The sequence below is a fragment of the Rhinoderma darwinii genome, chromosome 4 (assembly GCF_050947455.1).
Source record: "Rhinoderma darwinii isolate aRhiDar2 chromosome 4, aRhiDar2.hap1, whole genome shotgun sequence".
NCBI lineage: Eukaryota > Metazoa > Chordata > Amphibia > Anura > Rhinodermatidae > Rhinoderma > Rhinoderma darwinii.
Genome location: NC_134690.1, coordinates 6,368,605 through 6,394,759, shown reverse-complemented (window position 1 = coordinate 6,394,759; position 26,155 = coordinate 6,368,605). Strand labels below are relative to the sequence as shown.

Below are 26,155 nucleotides of genomic sequence, written 5' to 3'. Positions count from 1 at the left end.
CTGTGTGCTATCAGTATATAGATATATGGCTGTGTACTATCAGTATATAGATGTATGCCTGTGTGCTATCAGTATATAGATGTATGCCTGTGTACTATCAGTATATAGATATATGCCTGTGTACTATCAGTATAAAGATATATGCCTGTGTACTATCAGTATATAGATGTATGCCTGTGTACTATCAGTATATAGATATATGCCTGTGTGCTATCAGTATATAGATATATGCCTGTGTACTATCAGTATATAGATATATGCCTGTGTACTATCAGTATATAGATATATGCCTGTGTGCTATCAGTATATAGATGTATGCCTGTGTACTATCAGTATATAGATGTATGCCTGTGTACTATCAGTATATAGATATATGCCTGTGTGCTATCAGTGTATAGATATATGCCTGTGTGCTATCAGTATATAGATATATGCCTGTGTACTATCAGTATATAGATATATGCCTGTGTGCTATCAGTATATAGATATATGCCTGTGTGCTATCAGTATATAGATATATGCCTGTGTGCTATCAGTATATAGATATATGCCTGTGTGCTATCAGTATATAGATATATGCCTGTGTGCTATCAGTATATAGATATATGCCTGTGTACTATCAGTATATAGATATATGCCTGTGTGCTGTCAGTATATAGATATATGCCTGTGTGCTATCAGTATATAGATATATGCCTGTGTACTATCAGTATATAGATATATGCCTGTGTATTATCAGTATATAGATATGTGCCTGTGTGCTATCAGTATATAGATATGTGCCTGTGTGCTATCAGTATATAGATATATGCCTGTGTGCTATCAGTATATAGATATATGCCTGTGTGCTATCAGTATATAGATATATGCCTGTGTGCTATCAGTGTATAGATATATGCCTGTGTGCTATCAGTGTATAGATATATGCCTGTGTGCTATCAGTGTATAGATATATGCCTGTGTGCTATCAGTATATAGATATGTGCCTGTGTGCTATCAGTATATAGATATGTGCCTGTGTGCTATCAGTATATAGATATATGCCTGTGTGCTATCAGTATATAGATATATGCCTGTGTGCTATCAGTGTATAGATATATGCCTGTGTGCTATCAGTGTATAGATATATGCCTGTGTGCTATCAGTGTATAGATATATGCCTGTGTGCTATCAGTATATAGATATGTGCCTGTGTGCTATCAGTATATAGATATATGCCTGTGTGCTATCAGTGTATAGATATATGCCTGTGTACTATCAGTATATAGATATATGCCTGTGTACTATCAGTATATAGATATGTGCCTGTGTGCTATCAGTATATAGATATATGCCTGTGTGCTATCAGTATATAGATATATGCCTGTGTACTATCAGTATATTCTGTATCGGCGCGGCCGTAATATCACATTTATGGCGTTATTCATGTTTACGCTGTTAAAAAATAAAAAAAAACGTCTTTCTTTCCCTTATGACTGGTAGGGCCTGTTCACATCAGCGCTGGCTTTCCGTTCAGGGGTTCAGTTGACTTCGCTATTGATTCCGTCGGAAAAACGGAAACCTGCCCGAATGGTGATGAACGGAAACCATTAGCGATGTTTAGCAAGAAAACGGAAGTTGTGGTTTCCGTTTGACTTTCTGCTGTGGAGTTCACCCGACGGAAAAGTCAGACGGAATACCGGAGGTGCGATTAATTAAACCTCTACGTGCCTCACATTAAGGCTTGATTTACAAGAGCGTGTGCGTTTTGCGCTCGCAAAAAACGCGGCAAAATTTTTCATGCACCCATTGCGTGATGCACGAGAAACGCACAAATATCGGACATGTCGTGAGTTTTACGCAGCGGACTCACGCTGCGCTATATCACTGACTGTGTGCACGGCCCCATAGACTAACATAGGTCCATACGACACGCGTGAAAATCACGCGCGTTGCACGGACGTATATCATGTTCGTCTAAATAAGCCCTAATAGTAATTAACTCCATCATGTACCTCACACATTAACCCAACGTTGTCCATTATGACTGAGGAACATGATGAGGCATAAGAAAATGGAAGGACATTTTTTTTATTATTACTGTTGCAAAGTGTCGTTTTGGTGTCGAAAAATCGCAATACTACACAAAGTATCGGTATCGAAGTCCAAATTCTGGTATTGTGACATCCCTAGTCGCGCCAATGATGGCATGAAGACAGGAGATTTCTGGCAACTCAACTTTACTTTGCCAGTGTTCACGGCACAGAAGAAAATCAACAAAACTTCTCAATATGAGAGGCACAGTTCTTAGACACGGCTCAGGCAGGCGGATGATGGCTGGCTGTCTCACATTTGTATCGGGCAAAGCCAAGGGCGCTCGTCCCTGATGCAGGGGGTGGCCGGGCAAATTCAAGACTAAAAGGCTGCAACTATCTGCACTATGAAGCTTCCTCTCAGCAGCACTACACAACTTCCTCTCAGCAGCACTACACAACTTCCTCTCAGCAGCACTACACAACTTCCTCTCAGCAGCACTACACAACTTCCTCTCAGCAGCACTACACAACTTCCTCTCAGCAGCACTACACAACTTCCTCTCAGCAGCACTACACAACTTCCTCTCAGCAGCTCTACACAACTTCCTCTCAGCAGCACTACACAACTTCCTCTCAGCAGCACTACACAACTTCCTCTCAGCAGCACTACACAACTTCCTCTCACCAGCTCTACCCAACTTCCTCTCAGCAGCTCTACCCAACATCCTCTCAGCAGCTCTACCCAACATCCTCTCAGCAGCTCTATGCCACTTCCTCTAAGCAGCTCTACCCAACTTCCTCTCAGCAGCTCTACCCAACTTCCTCTCAGCAGCTCTATGCCACTTCCTCTAAGCAGCTCTACCCAACTTCCTCTCAGCAGCACTACACAACTTCCTCTCAGCAGCACTACACAACTTCCTCTCAGCAGCACTACACAACTTCCTCTCAGCAGCACTACACAACTTCCTCTCAGCAGCACTACACAACTTCCTCTCAGCAGCACTACACAACTTCCTCTCAGCAGCTCTACACAACTTCCTCTCAGCAGCACTACACAACTTCCTCTCAGCAGCACTACACAACTTCCTCTCACCAGCTCTACCCAACTTCCTCTCAGCAGCTCTACCCAACATCCTCTCAGCAGCTCTACCCAACATCCTCTCAGCAGCTCTATGCCACTTCCTCTAAGCAGCTCTACCCAACTTCCTCTCAGCAGCTCTACCCAACTTCCTCTCAGCAGCTCTACCCAACTTCCTCTCAGCAGCTCTATGCCACTTCCTCTAAGCAGCTCTACCCAACTTCCTCTCAGCAGCTCTACGCAACTTCCTCTCAGCGGCTCTACCCAACATCCTCTCAGCAGCTCTATGCCACTTCCTCCCAGCCCATTTTCCTCCTCTTCCACCTGAACACTGAACATAGCTTGGCGGGAACGCAGACGTTTTATATACTAACACTAAGCGCCACGCCCAGTGTCAGGATGTGGCATAGCCATACTGCGTCGTTCAGGTGCTGTTATGACACATCATGAAATTTAGCAAATCTAGCGTCTAAGCCGTACATCCTGGTGCAAAGTAATTTAGAGCAAGCAAGCGCGCCAACCATCAAGTGCCGGTACAAATAAACGACCACAGGTTACAATGAAATAAAATTAGCAGCACAACATAAGTAAACACAACAGGTAATCTGTTGTCTATAGTGACGCACTCCTGTAAATAATCATCATGATTGGTACAGATCCGTTTGTCTCTAGTATATTCCCCGATGGGCAGGTTTCTAGTTACGTGTTTTGGATGGGAACTTGTCGCATGTAATATTGAATTACCCGCAATGGGTTTTCTTTACAGGCCACAAGTAATGATTTTTCTGGTTATATCCCGTTAAAATTAAATCAAGGAACGGGATATGATCCGGGTGGTTCATGGAGGTGAAGATCAAGTTGTTAGGCCCCATGAACACGACCGTAAAATTGCCCGTAATTACGGGCCTATTCATTTCTATGGCCGACGGACAGCTTCCCGGATGTCTACGGGAGGGTGTCCAAGCCGTAGAAACCTCCCCAAAAAAATAGGACATGTTCTAATTTATTTATTTTTGGACTGTGCTCCTATACTTGATAATGGGAGCACGGCTCGTAAATATGTCCCTCTGTCCGCGGCCGGCCATGCCCGTAATTACGGGTCGTAATAACGGGCACAGTTGTGTGCATGAAGCCTCAATATGTCTGACAAACTGCGGTATGAGCGCTACAGGACCTTGCCGGACGATAAGGATATCGTCAATGTAGCGTCCATACCAGAGGATGTCAGACATAAAGGGTTGGAGAACATATATATATATATTCTTCCTCCCATCTTGCCACATATATATTGGCAAGCGAGGGGGAAAATCGGGCACTCGTAGAACAACCTGTACACTGTAACAAAAATGTGTTGTTAAAAAAAAATTGTGCTTCAAAAGAAAGTGCGTGGTCATGAGAATAAATAGTTCCAGTTGATCTTCATAATTGTAATATTTGTGCAGATGATGTTCCAGCAGTCCGAGCTCTCGCGGGGTATAGACGTGTGGAGCGCTGTGATATCACAGGTTGGCCAGGTGTTATTTGGTTGCCAAGACGGATTGTCCATAATCAATCGGTGATTGTTGATACATTGTTACTCCGACCCCAGATCGTGTGATACATCAACTGAATGAGGGGGTCACGCTCATCCCGCCCGCCGCGTCCTATATAGACAGGGGCACATGGACAAAGTATCGTCAGCTTCTTCTAATGACTGGTAGAAATCATATTTCCAGTATATACATACATTACCTGGCCAAAAGTATGTGCACCCCTATTATTAGTTGCAGCAGTAAATGGGGGCAGAGCCAAATCACTGCTGATGGGTTTGGAGGTGATGTTTAGGGGTGCACATACTTTTGGTAATGTAATGAATAAACCATGCAGGGTATATATCATAAAAACAGAGTCGTGTTGGAGCATGGGGGGGTCCCAGAACATACCGGCTAATACTATGTCGACTTCTTCACACAAATCCATTGTCGGCTTGTAGAGCAGTCTAGCGCCCCCAGGTGAGAGTTCAGGAAAGCGCATCTCAGTTGGTTGCTGTTGTGATTATCCACACTAGGAAATACAATGATGTCCCTGTTATACAGACCACGTCTTTATGTCATTCCCTAGGAAGGTCGGGAGAGAAGCTCCGTGGGTGTTGTATTGGCAGCCATATTGGCCGTCACCCAGCTTTCCTACAGACAGGATGTAGGGACTTATGTCTATGGGGGGGGCGCTCTTAAATTAAGAACCTACCTGCCATTATACAGTGAACCATTAATCCACATCCACAGCCCGTTATTGTTCATGTAGAGTCCAATCCAGTAATTCACATTTTCCCGGTATCGACCTATGTTTTTCTGGAAGAGGAACAAGACGGTTATCAAGGTACCACCCCAAGAACTCTATATAACTCATGGCTCTGACCTGCTGTACCTGATGTCCTCCACCTGATGCTGCATCTCCTCTTCATTGCCAGCAGGAGCAGTCTGCGCCCCTCCTAAATTGCAGCTTGAGTGGTGTGGAAGACTTAAAGGAGCACTCCCCTTTAATTTTTTATGGCACCCTCCATTTGTACATTGGTGTTTCAGTGGAGTGCTGTGTGCAAAAATACTTACCGATCCCCGCATCTTGTCATTTTTCGGGTCCAGCGTCGCTCAAGTGATCTTTATTCTGACCTGGTCTGGAGTCGCTGCTTTTCAGAAAACCGGAGGTCAGGCTCTCAATGCATCCCTATGGAGCCTCGTTCCGGCCTCGTTCTGGTTCCCATTCATTAGGAATGCATTGAGAGCCTGAGTTCCGGTTTATTCAAGAGCACAGTCACTTGAGACAAGTCAGAGGGAAGATCTCGTGAGCGGCACCGGACCCGAAAAATACAACATGCGGCTGATCGGTAAGTATTTTTGCACACAGCACCGCACTGAAACACCAATGTACAAATGTAGGGGGCAATAACAAAATAAAGTGGAGTGCTCCTTTAAAGGGCATCTCCACTTTAAAGCCACAGGAAGAAATCTCCAGTAAGGTGGAGTTGTCCTTTAAGAATATCCCATTTGGGACCTGTATAATGACGAGTCTCCTTTAAGGAGGATTCTCCATCTAAATATAGATATATATATATATATAGATTCCTAACACATTATGCTCCAAATGTATTAATCGCGTCTGATGATGGGAGGAGGAAGGTCCTGGAAATGCATTGCATTAAATATAATGCCGATTATATGAGATCAGGTCCTGCCTGAGCCAATTAAGATTTGGTAATCCAGGAATAACCACCCAACCACCATAGTCACGTGAGGAGCGTCAGAGCTTCATATGAAGATACCAGACTCAGGACTAGGAGGGGACCGCATGTATCGGTATGAGGGTGGGGACAGAGGGAGGGGCTGAAGATGAAGTCACCTCTATCTTCGGGTCTGTGAGCACGGCCAGTGTGGAGTCATGTTCAGTGCAGAAGTCCCGGCTGTCATTCCAGGTTTTAGCAACATTCGAGAAGTAGTAACAATGACCCTCAAACAACATCCAGGACTCATTACATGGGGGTTCACAGGAGGGGACATCCTTCACCGCACCCCGTGAGAATAGAAAACCTTAAATGACAAAAATTGGTGCATTTTTGCTGAATACCCGGCACATCCCACACTTGGCATCCAAAACATGGACAAAGTTCAATGAACGTCCCTCACCCCAAGGGAATTGTTACTGGTCGAAACCCAACAACCAGAATGTCCATATCGGTCCACAAATATGCGTATTGTAAATGACCGCTCAGGGTGTTGAATCCATGAATTCTTATTTCATCGTAACGATGTCCTCAGATATATGGAGGTGAGGGAAGAAGCATTGCGTGTTATAAGGGGCGCCATGGCAAAAAATGGAAGGTGAGTATTAGCTGGAGGAAACTGAATGGGGATGTAGATGTAGGGGTAAAAGAGAGCAGTATGGGGTCCAAGACGGTGAGTAGAGATGAGCGAACTTATCAAAAGTTCGGTTCGGCTAGTTCGCCGAATTTCACAAAAAAGTTCGGTTCGGACCGAACTAGTTCTGACCGAACCTGTCACTTCCGTGCGCCGAGCATGCTACTGTCCGGGGTGCTGATAGAGTTAATGGGCTGCACTAACTCTTTCAGCAACCTTCACAGTACATGCTCGGCACGCGGAAAATACCATTTAAATGTAATAAAAAAATAATAATAATACGTTCATACTTACTTTCCTCCTGTCCGGCCTCCAGCGATGACGTTTCATCCCTTTCGCCGCTGCAGCCAATCACAGGCTGTAGTGGCGGTCACGCACGTCAGGATGACGCTTCATCCCACGTGACCGCCTCTGCAGCCAATCACAGGCTGCAGCGGCGACATGGATGAAACGTCATCGCTGGAGGCCGGACAGGAGGAAAGTAAGTATGAACGTATTATTATTATTTTTTGGCATGTATGTATGTATGTATATCTGTGCATGTATGTTTGCATGTATGTTGGCATGTATGTATATATGTGCATGTTTGTATGTATATTTGCATGTATATATTTGCATGTATGTATTTTTGCATGTATGTTGTCATGTATGTATGTATGTATGTATGTTGTCATGTATGTATATATGTGCATGTGTGTATGTATATTTGTATGTATGTTTGCATGTATGTTTGCATGAATGTATGTATATTTGCATGTGTGTATATATATATATATATATATATGTATGTATGTTGTCATGTATGTATGTATGTTGTCATGTATGTATATATGTGCATGTATGTTGGTATGTATATATGTGCATGTGTGTATGTATGTATATTTGCATGTATGTATGTTGTCATGTATGTATGTATATATGTGCATGTATGTTTGCATGTATGTTGGCATGTATGTATACATGTGCATGTTTGTATGTATATTTGCATGTATATATGTTTGCATGTGTGTATGTATGTTTGCATGTATGTATGTTTGCATGTATGTATGTTGTCATGTATGTTTGTATGTATGTTGTCATGTATGTATGTATATATGTGCATGTAATTATGTTTGCATGTATTTATGTTTGCATGTATATTTGTGCATGCTTGTATATATGTATGTATGTATCTTTGCATGTTTGTTTGTATGTATGTATGTTTTCATGTGTGTGTGTGTGTGTATGCATGTATGTATGATAGTTTGCATGTATATATGTATGTATGGCCATGTATGATACTGTCTGCTGGCGCCCTGTATCTAAGTCAACTTCACGGCAGGCTTCTATACATGGTATAACAGTCAGTATCACACATTAAACTGAATCTAAGCCTACAACATGTTTTATTTCATTATTTTTTTTTTTACAGGTTTGGTGTTTGGACTACGTCGGTTTCGAGGACTACTTCGATGACGGTTTTTTTTCTACAATAAAATGGTTAATGAGGGTTGTGTTGGGGGTGCTTTATTTCAATAAAATATTTTATCTATATCTTTGTCTTTTTCTTTTCAAATTTTATTATTACCACTTTAGTAATGGCCGCTGTCTGAGTGACAACATCCATTACTAAGGCGAGGCTTAGTGTTAGCTGGTGCAGAGGCTAACACTAACCACCATTATTAGCCCGGTACCCACCACCACCAGGGGTGCCGGGAAGAGCCAGGTACGATCCAGTACCCGACCATCTGTTGTGATGGTCGGGCTCTGGGGCGGCCGCAGGCTGGTATTATGAGGCTGGGAAGGGCCAAAAACAGTGGACCTTCCCACCCTTGTAATGCTAGGCTGCTGCTGCTGTGTTGTATCGGGCTGGTTATAAAAGTGGGGGGGACCCCACGTCATTTTTTTAAATTATTTATTTACATTTTTTTTTTAAAAAGACATGGGGTTCCACCCAATTTATCATAACCAGCCACATACAACACAGTGTTATTAGCCTGGGAATGGACAAAACCAGTGGCCCTTCCCACCAATGTAATGCCAGACTGCTGCGGCCTTGTATATGGCTGGTTATTAAAAATGTGGGGGACCCGTCTATTGCTAAATTTGTTAAATTCCAAAAAAAACCGACGTGGGGGTCCCCCCCATTTTTATAACCAGCCCGATACAACACAGCAGCAGCAGCCTAGCATTACAAGGGTGGGAAGGTCCACTGATTTTGGCCCTTCCCAGCCTCATAATACCAGCCTACGGCCGCCCCAGTACCCGACCATCACAACAGATGGTCGGGTACTGGATCGTACCAAGCTCTTCCCGGCACCCCTGGTGGTGGTGGGTACCGGGGTAATAATGTGTGGTTAGTGCTAGCCTCTGCACCGGCTAACACTAAGCCCCGCCTTAATAATGGACGCTGTCAATCAGCCAACTGCCATTATCTAGGCACTAATAAAGTTTGAAAAAAAAAACACAAAGACAATTCTTTTTTATTGAAATAAGAAATCCCCAACAAAACCCTCGTTAACCATTTTATTAAAATTTGAAAAAACGCAGATCTACGCAGTAGTCCAACGAATCGAAGATGTAGTCCAATCGGTACATCAAAATCTGCAACAACATAAAAAAACAGTTATCAATGTGAACAATACCAATACTTCTACTCACCTATACACATATATACACGCACACACACACAAACAAACAACCATACACAGACACACACATATATACACAAACACAACAAGATATACACACACACATAAACAGACAAACACACACATATACACGAACTCACACATATACAAACAAAAACACACATATCCAAACACACACACACACAGTTATACACACATACACGAACACATATACACAAACACATATACAAACAAAAACACACATACCCAAACACACATATACACAAACACATATACACAAACACACCCATATATACACACAAACACACACCCATATACACATATACAAAAACACACACAAACATCTACACACAAACATATACACAAATACACCCATATATACACAAACATATACACAAAACACATATACACAAACACACCCATATATACACACACACATATAAAAACAAAAACAGACAAAGTCACATACCCAAACACACATATATACACAAACACACACATACACAAACACGGTTTCTTTTAAATGCTGCTGGGGAACCCGCTCGATCCACTATATACGGCTGCGCTACAGTGCAGCATTTAAAAGAAACAGGATCCTGACCTGTCCATAGAGTTTAAGGCAGCACAGAGTATTTCAGGAGATGAGCGTGCAGATTCAGTGCTGCTGCGAACTCTGCTCTTACCATTACGTAGCTCTCAGTCTGTTACCTCTCCTCCACTCCTGTCCTCCAGAACACCTTCACATGATTGGCAAGTCACCACGTAATGGTAAGAGCAGAGTTCACAGCAGCACAGAGTATTTCAGGAGATGAGCGTGCGGATCTTGTGCGGGGTGGTGACTTGCCTATCATGTGAAGATGTTATTGAGGACAGGAGTGGAGGAGAGGTAACAGACTGAGAGCTACGTAATGGTAAGAGCAGAGTTCACAGCAGCACTGAATCTGCACGCTCCTCTCCTGAAATACTCTGTGCTGCTGTGAACTCTGTTCTTACCATTACGTAGCTCAGTCTGTTACATCTCCTCCACTCCTGTCCTCTATAACACGTTCACATGATTGGCAAGTCACCACCACGCACAAGATCCGCACGCTCATCTCCTGAAATACTCTGTGCTGCTGTGAACTCTGCTCTTACCATTACGTGGTGACTTGCCAATCATGTGAAGGTGTTCTTGAGGACAGGAGTGGAGGAGAGATAACAGACTGAGAGCTACGTAATGGTAAGAGCAGAGTTCACAACAGCACTGAATCTGCACGCTCATCTCCTGAAATACTCTGTGCTGCCTTAAACTCTGTGGACAGGTCAGGATCCTGTTTCTTTTAAATGCTGCACTGTAGCGTAGCCTTATATAGTGGATCGAGCGGGTTCCCTAGCAGCATTTAAAAGAAACAGGATCCTGACCTGTCCACAGAGTTTAAGGCAGCACAGATTATTTCAGGAGATGAGCACGGGCAGCCGTTCGTTTTTCCGAGCCGTGCTCCCATCATGCACACGACCGTAAAAACACCCGTTATTGCGGGTCGTAATTACGACCCGCAATAACGGGCTCATAGACTTCTGTTACCCACGGGTACCTTTCCGTATTCTCACGGGAAGGTGCCCGTGCCGTTAAAAAAATAGAACATGTTCTATTTTACGGGCCGTGCTGCTATAATTATAATGACAGCACGGTTCGCAAAAGCGGCCAGCTGCCCGTGGCCGGCCGGCCGTGCTCGTACTTACGAGTCGTAATTACGAGCACGGCCCGTAAAATAAAAAAATAGAACATGTTCTATCTTTTTAACGGCACGGGCACCTTCCCGTGAGAAAACGGGAAGGTACCCGTGGCTAACAGAAGTCTATGGGCCCGCTATTTCGGGTCGTAATTACGACCCGTGATAACGGGTGTTTTTATGGTCGTGTGCATGAGGCCCCGTAATGACGGGTGGCTACATGTGTGCACCCGTCATTACGGCAGCGTTGCTAGGCGACGTCAGTAAGGGTATGTGCACACACACTAATTACGTCCGTAAATGACGGACGTATTTCGGCCGCAAGTACCGGACCGAACACCCTGCAGGGAGCCGGGCTCCTAGCATCATATTTATGTACGATGCTAGGAGTCCCTGCCTCTCCGTGGAACTACTGTCCCGTACTGAAAACATGATTACAGTACGGGACAGTTGTCCTGCAGAGAGGCAGGGACTCCTAGCATCGTACATAAGTATGATGCTAGGAGCCCGGCTCCCTGCACTGTGTTCGGTCCGGTACTTGCGGCCGAAATACGTCCGTCATTTACGGACGTAATTAGTGTGTGTGCACATACACTAAATAGTCACTGTTCAGGGTGCTGAAAGAGTTAACTGATCGGCAGTAACTGTTTCAGTACCCTGGACAGTGACTACCGATCACAGTACCTGTAAAAAAAAAGACGTTCATACTTACCGAGAACTTTCTGCTTCCTCCAGTCCGGTCTCCTGGCCGTTGCCTTGGTGACGCGTCCCTCTCGACATCCGGCCCGACATTCCTTGATGACGATGCAGCCTTGTGAGCGCTGCAGCCAATCACAGGCTGCCGCGGCCTCTGCAGCCAATCACAGGCTGCAGAGGCCTCTGCAGCCAATCACAGGCTGCCGCGTCAGAAAAGGTCGGACTGGAGGAAGAAGAGGGACTCGTCAACAAGACAACGACCGGGTACGTATGAAATGCTTTTTATTTTATTTTTAATCAGCAGCCTCTTTTCTCTATCAGTGATTGATAGAGATAAGTGGCTCCCGATTTGTATAATGTTTTTGACCGGGTTCGGTCAAAACGGGTTCGGCCGAACCCGGTGAAGTTCGGATTCGCTGCGAACCGAACTTTACCGGAAGTTCGGACCGAAACCGGGTTCGGTTGTCCCGGTTCGCTCATCTCTAACGGTGAGATTCCACCCACACCATCCCATTGTCTAATGAAGTTATGTTGGGTTGGGACTTGTGACGTGATGATTTGCTGCATTGTACTCCAATAGATGTTGGTACAATATGACCACTATGAGTGTCCCACCAGCCCTACTGGAGACTTTGCACGGAGGAGTCCCGACGTATACCTCCGACAGAAGGTAGTGGCGTATCCCACTCGCCCAAACTCCCCAGGCAGAGTTCTACATAAAGCGTGGTGCCCAGCGAAGCTCCTGACGTCATGTATGGACAGTGATGTCAGGACTACAATGCCGGAGTCCCCGGCCAGAGCATTTCAAGTGATTCCGGTCCTGAGGAATCCCTTGACCTCACTTTCCATATATGGAGTCAGAAGCTTACCCAGAGCCAGACTCCCCAGGCCGAGCACTACCTGATGCTTTTCCCTCGTGACTCCGAAACTGGTAAAGCTACCGGAGGTGTATGTTTAACATTTACCTCTGACGAATGCCATACAGTGGCATTCATCACACATACTGTAGGCTCCCATGTTGAAATTTTTTTTTTGCAGGGGAGATCCCTCAGGATGGAATAGTGTATTCTACTATGCTATTCCGTCCTCCAAGAAAAGGTACACCAATATACCCCAGCCTGATGGAGCCCTATGAACACGTTAACGTCAAGAGCTTTCCGGACGTACATGCTAAACATAGGGCAAAACCTGATGTGCACAAGTCGTATAAAAAATAAAAAGGCCACAAATTTGTGAAACGTACCCAACAATACAGCTATGACGATACATAAGATCACATGGGAAACAATCCACCACTTCTTCACCAATTTTTGACAGAGCTAAAAGAGAAAGAAATAATTTATAGGACTCGAGTGCCATTATTAACCACTGTTTCCCAATGGCAACACTTCCTGCCTCTGAGCCCTGACATCTCAGTGTTATCACAAACACACAAGGCCTCATGTGCAGCTATGCAATACCGCCACTGACCACAACTGTAGACTATGAGAATGTCCTCTGTTATATATGGGTGTCTATATATCTACTACGAACAGCGTGCTACATACTATCATAACAGCTGCCTGAGATCTATAACTGCAGGATCAGACTACACAGGGTTTGTTTGTAGTCTGTTACCATGGAGACACAAAAAAGTAGGGGATTTTCTAATGTGGACTATTTGCAAAGTCGCTTCATCTTTCCTTTAAGATGCATTGGGGTGGACCTTCACCTTATATCATGCAATATTGTTAAAGCTTATATATATTCTCCGCTGGCCCATTGTTCCTCCCGGTTCTGGTGACAACCATTAATGATCATTTGTCTTTGCATGATTCAGAGCAGGTTTTTCTCGTCACCCTACTTCTGCCAGGTCTGGCATTTTGGTCTCATCGCCACTAGAGGTTTAATCGTATGACCATTATTTCATCGGCATATTGCATCATACCGGACCCTGCAGTCCACAGATCACAGAGAGAAGAGCCTTGGACTCATACAGCAGCATTGTGGCCCCCAAAGATGGAAATCTAGAACACTGCTTGTCAACCCCACCAGCTTAAAGACTGCCTGGTTACGGCAGGTGGTCCTGGTCCTTAAAGGGGATGTGCCACCCCAGACAACATCAATAATATGGAGGCCGCCACGGTGGTGAGCTGATGGCCGCTAGTTCTTCTCTCAACAGCTTCAACAAAAAAAAAACATTTTGATGGGGAGGCCTTGGCCAGCCTGCGGTTAACTAATGTGGGGCATGGACATGTCAGTCGCGGCTACAGAAAAGAGCCACGGGTGTCAACATGCCAGTTCTTATGATGGTGACCTTCAAGGTCACATGACCACGGCCCTGGTACGATGTTAGAATCGTGGTTTGACCGACCTGCCGTCACGTCGACTGGTAGCAAAGTCCAGTTGGTGTGATGCTACGACCCTTCTCTGCTGTGGAAAAATAAGCAGAAAGCACTGAGGGCCGGCTCTAAGACGGTAACACAGCATTTGTATAGTCGGCCGCATTTGAGTCGCGGTCATGTGACCCAGGTAATCATTCATCACCACAACAATCCCGCGGCCAACATCTTTATGCTGCCCCAGTGCCCCACTGTGTAGTTTGACATAAGTCATATTTACAACCATCTAGGGGGCAGCGCGGGCGGCAACCTGCATGTCAGAGACAGGGTGCACTGTGGGAAGGAGGAGGAGGAGCCAATGGGAAATGCATAAACTGGAAGGGGGGGAGGCCATTCTGCAGTGTGAGGGGAAAGGGAACAGTCACCGGACAGGAGAGAACAACATACAGAAATGAATAGAACATTTATGGCAATTGGAGAGCCAGAGCAAAGTGACAGCAGAGGGGAGAGCCAGGAGGAGCAAGAGGAGGAACTGGGAAAAAAAAACAAAGACAAAAAATTACAAAAAATCTATCAAATCTGTTCAAGAAAAAAAAAACATATTAATAATTATTAGATCGTTATTACTGATCGAGGATTTTCTTCGCTTATTGCGCCAAATTATTTGGAACCCAAAATTGAGTTGATATCTAGAGAAGAGTGATTTTTTTCCTTTATCTACCTCTGATCCTCACTCCATTGTTCATCGTTCTTCGTGAGAGGTTTTCCTGATCTTTTATAACGATAACTATTACTCATCCCGAATATTTTCTACTATTTTGAGCCCTGATCATGGGGGGCGGTTTCTGTACTTACTGTTTCTCATACCATTGAACACTACAATTACCCTCTCCCCTGCCAGAAATGACTGATAACAGTGAGCACTAGAATATATTTATCTGTCCTAATATCATCCTGTCTCCTGGGTGACGTGGCTGATAACAGTGAGTAATAGAATGTACGGACGCCTGCAGGTGCAGGTATTTGCGGTCTAGGACCTGGGTCTTCTCCTCTATTACCTGAGTGTTCATACAGTCAGTGATTTCCAGTTTACAGTTAGTGACCCCCATCATAATGCAGGAAGATGAGAGTAGTCACGGACGCCGCGTCACTTACTGATTGTGTCTTCTTCTTATTCTCTTCATTGACTCCGGTCTCTCCAGAAATATTAATAAACGGTTGTGACTCTTGTGGTGGATCGCGCTCCTGTAGAAAGAAACCAACAATCCCACAGTCAGCAACGCAGAAATCCCAGATCCAGAACATATAATCCGTGCAGTTCAGAGACCGCGTCTTACACTTTAAAAGACCGCAGTGATTATCCGAGAGACCGCGCAGATGTTTGAGAAGAACGGCTTTACTGGTTTATTCTTATTGCCTTGTACATGGAGTGTGTATACACTATCTGTATATGTATGCTGTGTGCAGGTGATGGGTCCGTGATTGCTGGGAATTGGGGCTGAGGTAGTCGGCGAGCAGAGTATAGATTGTGGGGTATGTAGTGCAGTGCATGAATTATAGAGCGCAAGTTATGTAGTGCAGGATATCTAGTGTGGTGTATAGAGTGCAGGGTATATAGTGTGATGTATAGAGTGCAGGGTATATAGTGTGGCGTATAGAGTGCAGGGTATAGAGTGCAGGGTATATAGTGTGGCGTATAGAGTGCAGGGTATATAGTGTGATGTATAGAGTGCAGTGTATATAGTGTGATGTATAGAGTGCAGGGTATATAGTGTGATGTATAGAGTGCAGGGTATAGAGTGCAGGGTATATAGTGTGATGTATAGAGTGCAGGGTATATAGTGTGGCGTATAGGGTGCAGGGTATATAGTGTGATGTATAGAGTGCAGGGTATATAGTGTGATGTATAGGGTGCATGGTATATAGTGTGATGTATAGAGTGCAGGGTATATAGTGTGGCGTATAGAGTGCAGGGTATATAGTGTGGTGTATAGAGTGCAGGGTATATAGTGTGATGTATAGGGTGCAGGATATATAGTGTGGTGTATAGAGTGCAGGGTATATAGTGTGATGTATAGAGTGCAGGGTATATAGTGTGATGTATAGAGTGCAGGGTATATAGTGTGGTGTATAGAGTGCAGGGTATATAGTGTGGTGTATAGGGTGCAGGGTATATAGTGTGATGTATAGAGTGCAGGGTATATAGTGTGGTGTATAGAGTGCAGGGTATATAGTGTGATGTATAGAGTGCAGGGTATATAGTGTGATGTATAGAGTGCAGGGTATATAGTGTGGTGTATAGAGTGCAGGGTATATAGTGCGGTGTATAGAGTGCAGGGTATATAGTGTGGCGTATAGGGTGCAGGGTATATAGTGTGGCATATAGGGTGCAGGGTATATAGTGTGGCGTATAGGGTGCAGGGTATATAGTGTGATGTATAGGGTGCAGGGTATATAGTGTGATGTATAGGGTGCAGGATATATAGTGTGGTGTATAGAGTGCAGGGTATATAGTGTGGTGTATAGGGTGCAGGGTATATAGTGTGATGTATAGGGTGCAGGGTATATAGTGTGGTGTATAGAGTGCAGGGTATATAGTGTGGCGTATAGGGTGCAGGGTATATAGTGTGATGTATAGAGTGCAGGGTATATAGTGTGGCGTATAGGGTGCAGGGTATATAGTGTGATGTATAGAGTGCAGGGTATATAGTGTGATGTATAGAGTGCAGGGTATATAGTGTGACGTATAGAGTGCAGGGTATAGAGTGCAGGGTATATAGTGTGGCGTATAGGGGGCAGGGTATATAGTGTGATGTATAGAGTGCAGGATATATAGTGTGATGTATAGAGTGCAGGGTATATAGTGTGACGTATAGAGTGCAGGGTATATAGTGTGATGTATAGAGTGCAGGGTATATAGTGTGATGTATAGAGTGCAGGGTATATAGTGTGGCGTATAGGGTGCTGGGTATATAGTGTGATGTATAGAGTGCAGGGTATATAGTGTGATGTATAGAGTGCAGGGTATATAGTGGGATGTATAGAGTGCAGGGTATATAGTGTGGTGTATAGAGTGCAGGGTATATAGTGTGGTGTATAGAATGCAGGGTATATAGTGTGGTGTATAGAGTGCAGGGTATAGAGTGTAGGGTATATAGTGTGATGTATAGAGTGCAGGGTATATGGTGTGACGTATAGAGTGCAGGGTATATAGTGTGACGTATAGAGTGCAGGGTATATAGTGTGACGTATAGAGTGCAGGGTATATAGTGTGACGTATAGAGTGCAGGGTATAGAGTGTGATGTATAGAGTGCAGGGTATATAGTGTGGCGTATAGAGTGCAGGGTATATAGTGCAGGGTATATAATGCAGGGTATATAGTGTGGCGTATAGAGTGCAGGGTATATAGTGTGACGTATAGAGTGCAGGGTATAGAGTGCAGGGAATATAGTGTGACGTATAGAGTGCAGGGTATTGAGTGCAGGGAATATAGTGTGATGTATAGAGTGCAGGGTATATAGTGTGGCGTATAGAGTGCAGGGTATATAGTGTGGCGTATAGAGTGCAGGGTATATAGTGTGGCGTATAGAGTGCAGGGTATATAGTGTGGCGTATAGAGTGCAGGGTATATAGTGTGGCGTATAGAGTGCAGGGTATATAGTGTGGCGTATAGAGTGCAGGGTATATAGTGTGGCGTATAGAGTGCAGGGTATATAGTGTGGCGTATAGAGTGCAGGGTATATAGTGTGGCGCATAGAGTGCAGGGTATATAGTGTGATGTATAGAGTGCAGGGTATATAGTGTGATGTATAGAGTGTAGGGTATAGAGTGTAGGGTATAGAGTGTAGGGTATATAGTGTGGCATATAGAGTGCAGGGTATATAGTGTGGTATATAGAGTGCAGGGTATATAGTGTGGTGTATAGAGTGTAGGGTATATAGTGTGATGTATCGAGTGCAGGGTATATAGTGTGATGTATAGAGTGTAGGGTATATAGTGTGATGTATAGAGTGTAGGGTATAGAGTGCAGGGCATATAGTGTACAGAACACATACAATACAGAATGTTACCCCCAGAGGTGCCAATTTGCTTTGCGTGACTCAAGTTCTTCCTAGATTCAGTCCTGATACAGATGGTTCCAGAATGTAGAAAGCGGAGCGGCTGACATTTTATAGCCACTCTCCTGTTTGGGATTGGCTGAAGCTCAGTCTTGCCCTATGCAGCTGCCTCTTTTTCCTACCTTTTGTACTGGCCCTCGAAAATACTGAAGGCGCCATGTGTAAGTCAGCGGTAACAGTAAAGAATAAACAGAGGTGATCACCTTCACTTACCGTTTGAGCCTCATTGATCTTACAATTCTCCTGCAAGATCCTGTTCAAATAAGATTCTGGAATATTCGGGGAACTGGGATAATGGAACTGTAGAAAGACATCAAAAGTAGAAGATTAGAGAGGCCATTAGGTCATTTGTCAAGTAAAGGAGGCCACGTAAAGCCGCCAGCTTCAAAGAGAAGTGCAAAACAATAATCCCTGTTGCTCTGCACTATAGTAGCCACTTACTGTAAAGAACCAGTTACTATTAATATTTATTGATTTTACTGTAAATAACCTCTTTATATACACAATGCCCATCTGCACTGTAAAGAAACCCTTCCTCTGTAGTAACCGCTCTTACAGTGAAGAACCCCTTCATATAAACAATGCCTATCTGCACTATAAAAAAAAACCTTCCTCTGTAGTAAATATTCTTTCTGTAAAGAACCCCTTCATTTACACAATATTTATCTGCACCGCAAAGAAACCCTTCCTCTAGAGTAACCGCTCTTACTATAGAAACCCCCTTCTTACACACAATGCCAATATGCACTATAAATAAACCCTTCCTCTGTAGTAACCGCTCTTACTATAAAGAACCCCTTCATAAACACAATGCCCATCTGCACTGTAAATAAACCCTTCCTCTGTAGTAACTGCTCTTACTATAAAGAACCCGCTCATTTACACAATGCCTATCTGCACTGTAAAGAAACCCTTCCTCTGTAGTAACTGCTCTTACTATAAAGAACCCCTTCATAAACACAATGCCCATCTGCACTGTAAAGAAACCCTTCCTCTGTAGTAACTGCTCTTACTATAAAGAACCCCTTCATTTATACAATGCCTATCTGCACTAAAAATTCTTTACTTTAAACATTTACTCAACATTACTCAACACTAACCCCCGCGCAGCTAGTTTTGATCTTTCTGACAGAGCCTCATTTTTCAAATCTGACTAGTCTCATTTTATGTTTATAACTTTGTAGTGCTTTTACTTTTCTAAGAAATGTTGAGATTATTTTCTTGTGACACATAGTACTTTATGTTAGTGATACATTTTGGTGTTTTTTTGACAAAGAAACTCAATGTATTTAAAAAAATTTGCATTTTTCTACATTTTATTTTCTCTATTTGGAAGACAGATAGTAACACCACACAAGAAAGTTGATCGTTAACATTTCCCATATGTCTACTTTATGTTGCCATCGTTTTTTGAACACCCATTTATTGTTCTAGGACGTAACAAGGCTTAGAACTTTAGCAGCAATCTTACACAATTTCAAGAAGATTTCCAAAACTATTTTTTAGGAACCAGATGAGTTCTGAAGTGGCTTGAAGGGCCTATATAATGGAAAACCCCAATAAATCACCCCATTTTGAAATCTGCACCCCTCAAAGTATTCAAAACAGTATTTAGAAAGTGTCTTAACCCTTTAGGCGTTTCACAGGAATGAAAGCAAAGTGGAGGTGAAATTTGAGAGTAGTAAAATATGCAATGTTAAATACTTTTGTGTCAAAAAAGACAAAAGGTATAGTAGGTGTGAGACCTTTATTGGCTAACGAGAAACATTATACATGAAGCTTTCAGAGCGCACAGGCCCCTTCTTCAGGCTGTTTACAAATGAATGACTTCGAAAAAAGCTCAAGATTTAAGATATTACACAAAGACAATTAGTACATGAGGTGATACATCAATAAAAGGAGCCGGGGCCATAAATCTGAGGTTATAGGGGCGATGACTTAGGCGTTAAAGGGTAACAAAACGTACAACAAACTTCTGACATGTCATAGTGTCAGGGATCATTACCATGTATATTGTTTGAAAAATATTATCCTTACATATATATATATATATTCAGTATATTACACAAAGAGATTGGATTCATGGAGCACAAAGAGCCTGCATAACACGCCTATGGAAGACACCGCCCCCTGGAATGCAAAGAGGAGTGTGCAGAAGAATGTATAGGAAAACTTACAGCAGAGGAACCAATGGGACTTAAGCAAGTCCCACATCTCGAGGGAGGGGCATGTGTCTCTTTCTGTGTTTCTTTGTTCTGAATAAAAAGTTTTTCAGTCTTCCTCCTGGCTGAGAGAGGAGCTGTACCAAACAAAACTCTGTGTGGTGTACTTCTCTCCAGGCATGCCTTCAGCTTTCAATTTACAGAGGTGGTTATTCGGTGTGAAATACGGACCTGACATTTGGCACCCCAGATGGGACCTCACTCGAGGAAATATCAAAATCCGGACAATCGACAATCACAGGGTGAAACAGATAACTCAAAGTTGCCCACTGAAGGAATTTGATCACCTCCGCAATAACACGGTAAGCGAATTGATTTTATAAATCTTCGTCTTATCTGTGTTAGTGGACAGTCTTGTGGCGATCTGTAGAACCCTTTTGTTGATTTCCTGGACTATCTCAGGCGACAGAGGTGATATTTTCCGCTGTGAGGTAAAAAACCTGTGAGACCTTAGTCGCGCCCGACTAACCATCCTCTGGGTAATTAGGGACTAGATAGAAAATACGCGGACACAATATATATGTGTGATAAGTCGTGGATAGTATTATAACCTGTCTTATACAGGGGCACGCGGGCATAAGTACATGTGTGATAAGTCGTGGATAGGCACGCGGGCATAAGTACATGTGTGATAAGACGTGAGACGCGGGCACGCGGGGTGCAATGATGCACTGATAAGACGTGTGATAAGACGTGAGACAAAAACACTGATAAGTCGTGTGATAAGGCATATGCGGGGTGTATAAACTGGAAAAAAAAAAACAAAAAAAAAACAAAAAAACTGTTAAGTCGTGTATTAAATTGTAGGTAATATAGTGGCCAGACAAGAGAGTTGTAGACCGAAAATTGTTATATAAGTTACGTGTATAATATAGACTGTTAGAATGGATGGTTTACGGTCCATATTCAAATCATCAGGATCACCCGATCCTATTCATGATTTGGTGAAGTGAATGGAAGTTAGGAATAAGAAAGGTATTGTATGTTATATGTATTAGAAAACACAGGACCAGCCGACGCCCGGTAATGGTGTCCATACCTCATGTTGAGTGTGTCCTCATTGTGGGTGGGGAACCCCCCCCCCCCCCTCACAGCTGCACAATGTGTTTCCAATGGGAGAGGCTGCCCCCCACCACCCACCCCTGATGTGGCCACGCCCGGTCCAACCAAATCAGTATGAAATAATCGCCTTGTTAATTTTGTCATTTGTAGTGTTTTTTTCTATTTACAGAAGTTCCAGTCTAGTTCACTGATGAAACAACACGTCATCATAATATAGAGATGGTGGCCGACAGATTGTACTGTTAAAGATTATGTTTTTGATGTTTAGATAATTCCTTTACAATGGTGTGATGAATGATTGCAGATACCTATGTTGTTTTGCCGGCATTGAAAGTGTTAAGAGTGTGAGACTAGAAGTTGTGAGAAATGAGTGTGTGACCCCCCCCCCCTCCCCCCTGTAGTGTGCTGTGTTTGGGAGGAGGAGGGGGGCTGACTGGGTGCAGTCTGCAGGGCTGATGAGACAAAGGGATTTCAATATGCACTGCTTTTAGATATATATATGTCGGTAATGTCTACAAACCTAAATACATTTCTTCTCTTTGCGCATGCGCTGTTGTTTATAAAAGTTACGATATTTATGTGTTATGATGTGATCAGATTTCATGTGTTTTGATAATTCAGATGTATTAAACTACAGATACTGTGAGACACAGGGTTTTGAAAATGTATGTGCCCCCTCTGTTCGCTATTCTTATGTACAGCTTATTGGTTTGCAGTAATTAATGTTATCAGAGATAATATTTTCTGTTTTATTGAATTACTAACTACAATTGTTTTGTTTTTGATTTCACACATAAATTATGTCATTGTAAAGATCAAATGTATTTGTCAGGAAAAAGTCATTTTTGTTTCAGGCTGTTGTACATTACAGGGGGTTAAACTAGTGTTATGTTGAGATGTAGTTTTGAACTCTGCTACATTACTCTCGCAGAGTCCACAAAGGGGGGAAGGGTGAAGGAACTGATCAGGTACAATTTTGGTTTATGTGTAAGAGACCATCCCCCTCCAGCAAAGTTACACAGGAGGCGAGGTGACGTCACTCACAGATGAGTCTTTACAGATTTAGATGGGGGAGAAGGCAAAACAAAAATTGTCTGGACATTGTTAATTTGATGTAAAGTTTTTAGGAATGTTTTATTTTTATTTGTTTTTGTATTAATCAAGTATTTGCAGAACCTGATAAAAGTGAGATTCTCAAAGTATTCTGGATTATCAGATGAGTGTGGAGAAGTGTATAACATTTGGTTTTATTTTAGAGGATGAAGACGCCACCCCTTTGAGATGTTCTATCTATATGTGACATGGGTTTTTAATGTAAATTTGTAATAAAGAGATATTTTATTATACAATATGTACAAGACAGGATACGAGGCACCAGGTAAATCATCCAGAAACCACTCTCACCTTCTTGTTTATCTCAAGGAGCGGAGTTGGAGGTGCTTGCTGAGGCTGTAACCTGGCAGAAGGTAAGACGGCCGACATCTACACTGACTCTAGGTACACTTTTGGCATCGCCCACAATTATGGGCCCATTGGTAGTAGGAACTTTATTGGATCATCGGGTAAGCCAATTGAGAGAGCGAGAGAAGACAGACCTGACAACAAGGATATGTGCAGTCAGGTGTCAGTAAATTGGCTTGTCCCTGGATACAATAATGCCACCACTAGGTTTGTAGCAGCCTGCATGATGTGCGCACGGCGTGACATAGGTAAAACAGCAAAGGTACCTGTGAAAAGTGCAGCCCGGCCAGATTACCAGTCCCAGCGACTGCAGAACATACAACTGCCCGAGGGAGAAGTGTATGACAATGTGCTCGTATATGTGTAGATCTGTTCTCAGGGGGGGCCTGAAGCCCGGCCGATATCTTCCCCATTGCAGATGTTGTGTGTAAGTGACGGGGGAACAGTGCTTATCCCAAGTATTGACCTGGTGTTTGTACAATGATAAGATGTTAGCAGTTCTCTAGACGTTGTCCCAAAGTTAATTTGTTTAATAATTGTATTTAATAAGTGTTGTGGGAATAATAAATACTGAGGTTAAGTTTTATGTAAAGTTCTGGACCAGCCTTAGCATTGGACTATTAGAGTCATGCGTCAGATAAAAGGTACAGAAGTGGAATATTCTCATTCGAAAACATTTTTATTTGTTTATTTTTATTTTTGTTGTGAAAGGGAAATTTTAGAGCAGAGAATTCTGTGCAGTGTATATGTGTATGTATAGATATGTATATAAAGAAGAAGAATCCATTTGTAAGTTTTAGTTACTGACCAGTGTGAACGTTTGATGTAAAGATGCTATTTGTTAATGTTTTTCTTCAAATTAATTATTTGATTAAGATCAATTAATGTTTATACAATGAAAAAGCTTGTTCTCCACAGGAAGAGTCCAACTGGGAGCGGAAGGCGTGAGAACCAGATTCTGACAGAATGTGGACGGATAAAGGAAGGTAAACCGGTACCACCCAAGGCACTCTTGATGGCTTTTGCATTGATGGTGTATGACCATCTTTCTGAGCTTGGTGGTTTAAGTGGCTTGTGAACTAAGTGGAGTTCTAAAACCGGAGTTGAAAAGAGGAGTTGAAGCCCCAGTAAGTACTCTTCTTTTTCTTTGACAATTGTTCGCTGTTTTGGTGTAACTTGGATAATGGATAGCAAGATTGGAGGTTTTCTTCAGTGCACAGTTTGTCATATGTATACACGACTGGAGCAGGAGTTCCAGGGTGAATATCTCTGTGGCAGATGTGAGCATGTTGTTCACCTGGAAGCTCGTATTAGAGATCTGGAGGAGCAGAATGCAACACTGAGGAGGATAGACAATTTTGAGCGGAGCTTGCTGCTCACAGAGCATGCAGTTAGTGGGTTAGAACTGGAGGGTGAAGACATGGGTGAGCAGGATCAGGTAAGTAGCTGGGTTAATGTAGTTAGGGGCAGTAGAAAGGGGTCAAAGACAAGGAAGGCCGATCCGGTTTCTGGCATTCCAAGCAAAATTGCCAGGTTGGGTGATGATGCGAGGGTGTCAGTCTCAGAAAAGGCAGCCCTAGTGGATACTGATCTCCCTAACAGCCGGGAGAACAGCCCAGCTAGTAGTCGGCGGGATGGTAATGCAGGCAAGCCAAGACAATTGATAGTTGTAGGGGATTCTATAATCAGGAAGACGGATAGAATAATTTGTCGCCAAGACCGCCTCAACCGAATGGTTTGCTGTCTCCCTGGTGCCAGGGTTCGGCATGTGGTGGAACGGGTGGACAAATTGCTGGGAGGGGCTGGTGATGATCCAGCTGTCGTGGTCCATGTCGGTACCAACGACAGAATAAATGGTAGGTGGAGGAGCCTTAAGAATAATTTTAAAGAACTAGGCTACAAGCTGAAGGGAAGGACCTCCAAGGTTGTATTCTCAGGAATACTGCCTGTGCCATGCGCATCACAGGAAAGACAGCGGGAGCTTAGGGAGTTAAATGCATGGCTGAAGTCTTGGTGTAGAGGAGAAGGATTTGGGTTCCTAGAGCACTGGGCTGACTTTTCATTGGGGTACAAACTGTATTCTGCAGATGATTTGCACCTAAATGGAAGGGGGTCCGCTGTGCTGGGGGAGAGAATTCTAGCTGGGGTGGCGGAGTATTTAAACTAGGGCTGAGGAGGGAGGTCAATGTAGAAAAAAAAGGGGTAGCCAGGTTAGAGAGGGGTCAGACTATATTGGTGGGGGGAGAAACAGAATGTGGGGAGAGGACTAGACAACAAGATAAGGAGATCCTTTCGTTACAAAACATCAGTGTAAATAAAAAGGACCGATTAATGTCAAATCACATTTCTAATAATAAAAGTGAAAAACTGACAGGCAAGTTAAAGTGTATGTTCACAAATGCCAGAAGTCTAGCAAGCAAAATGGGGGAGCTGGAGGCCTTGATACTGGAAGAAAATATAGATATAGTTGGTGTTGCTGAAACATGGCTGGACTCTTCACATGACTGGGCTGTAAATCTACAGGGTTTTACACTTTTTCGTAAAGACAGGACAAATAGGAAAGGTGGTGGTGTATGTCTGTATGTGAGAAGTGATATGAAGGCGAGTGTGAAAGAGACAATAGTGGGTGAAGACTGTGAGGAGGTTGAAACCTTGTGGGTGGAACTAGAAAGGGAGGTAAACACTGAAAAAATTACTTTTGGTGTAATCTATAGACCCCCCAATATAACTGAGGAGATGGAAGGTCAGATATATAAACAGATGGAGCGGGCTGCACAGGCGGGTACTGTAGTGATAATGGGAGATTTTAATTTCCGGGATATTAATTGGTGTCATGGTTCGGCTTCAACTGCAAAGGGGAGACATTTCCTCAACCTGTTGCAGGAAAATTTTATGGGCCAGTTTGTGGAAGACCCGACTAGAGGTGAAGCTCTGTTGGATCTGGTCATT

General features: G+C 43.4%; 1 protein-coding gene across 1 annotated transcript in view; it reads right to left on the bottom strand.

The window, feature by feature from the left end:
• Positions 1–5,020: 5,020 nt before the first annotated feature.
• LOC142760599 (C-type lectin domain family 2 member A-like) overlaps positions 5,021–26,155 on the bottom strand; it is a 63,646-nt gene continuing 42,511 nt past the window's right edge. The window contains exons 3-8 of the mRNA XM_075863787.1: positions 18,675–18,761; positions 15,498–15,587; positions 13,265–13,340; positions 6,469–6,656; positions 5,320–5,423; positions 5,021–5,136 (exon numbers count right to left, since the gene is read on the bottom strand). Of these exons, the coding sequence (XP_075719902.1) occupies positions 5,025–5,136; positions 5,320–5,423; positions 6,469–6,656; positions 13,265–13,340; positions 15,498–15,587; positions 18,675–18,761 (657 nt within the window). The 3' untranslated portion in view covers positions 5,021–5,024. The remainder of the gene's footprint in view (positions 5,137–5,319; positions 5,424–6,468; positions 6,657–13,264; positions 13,341–15,497; positions 15,588–18,674; positions 18,762–26,155) is intronic.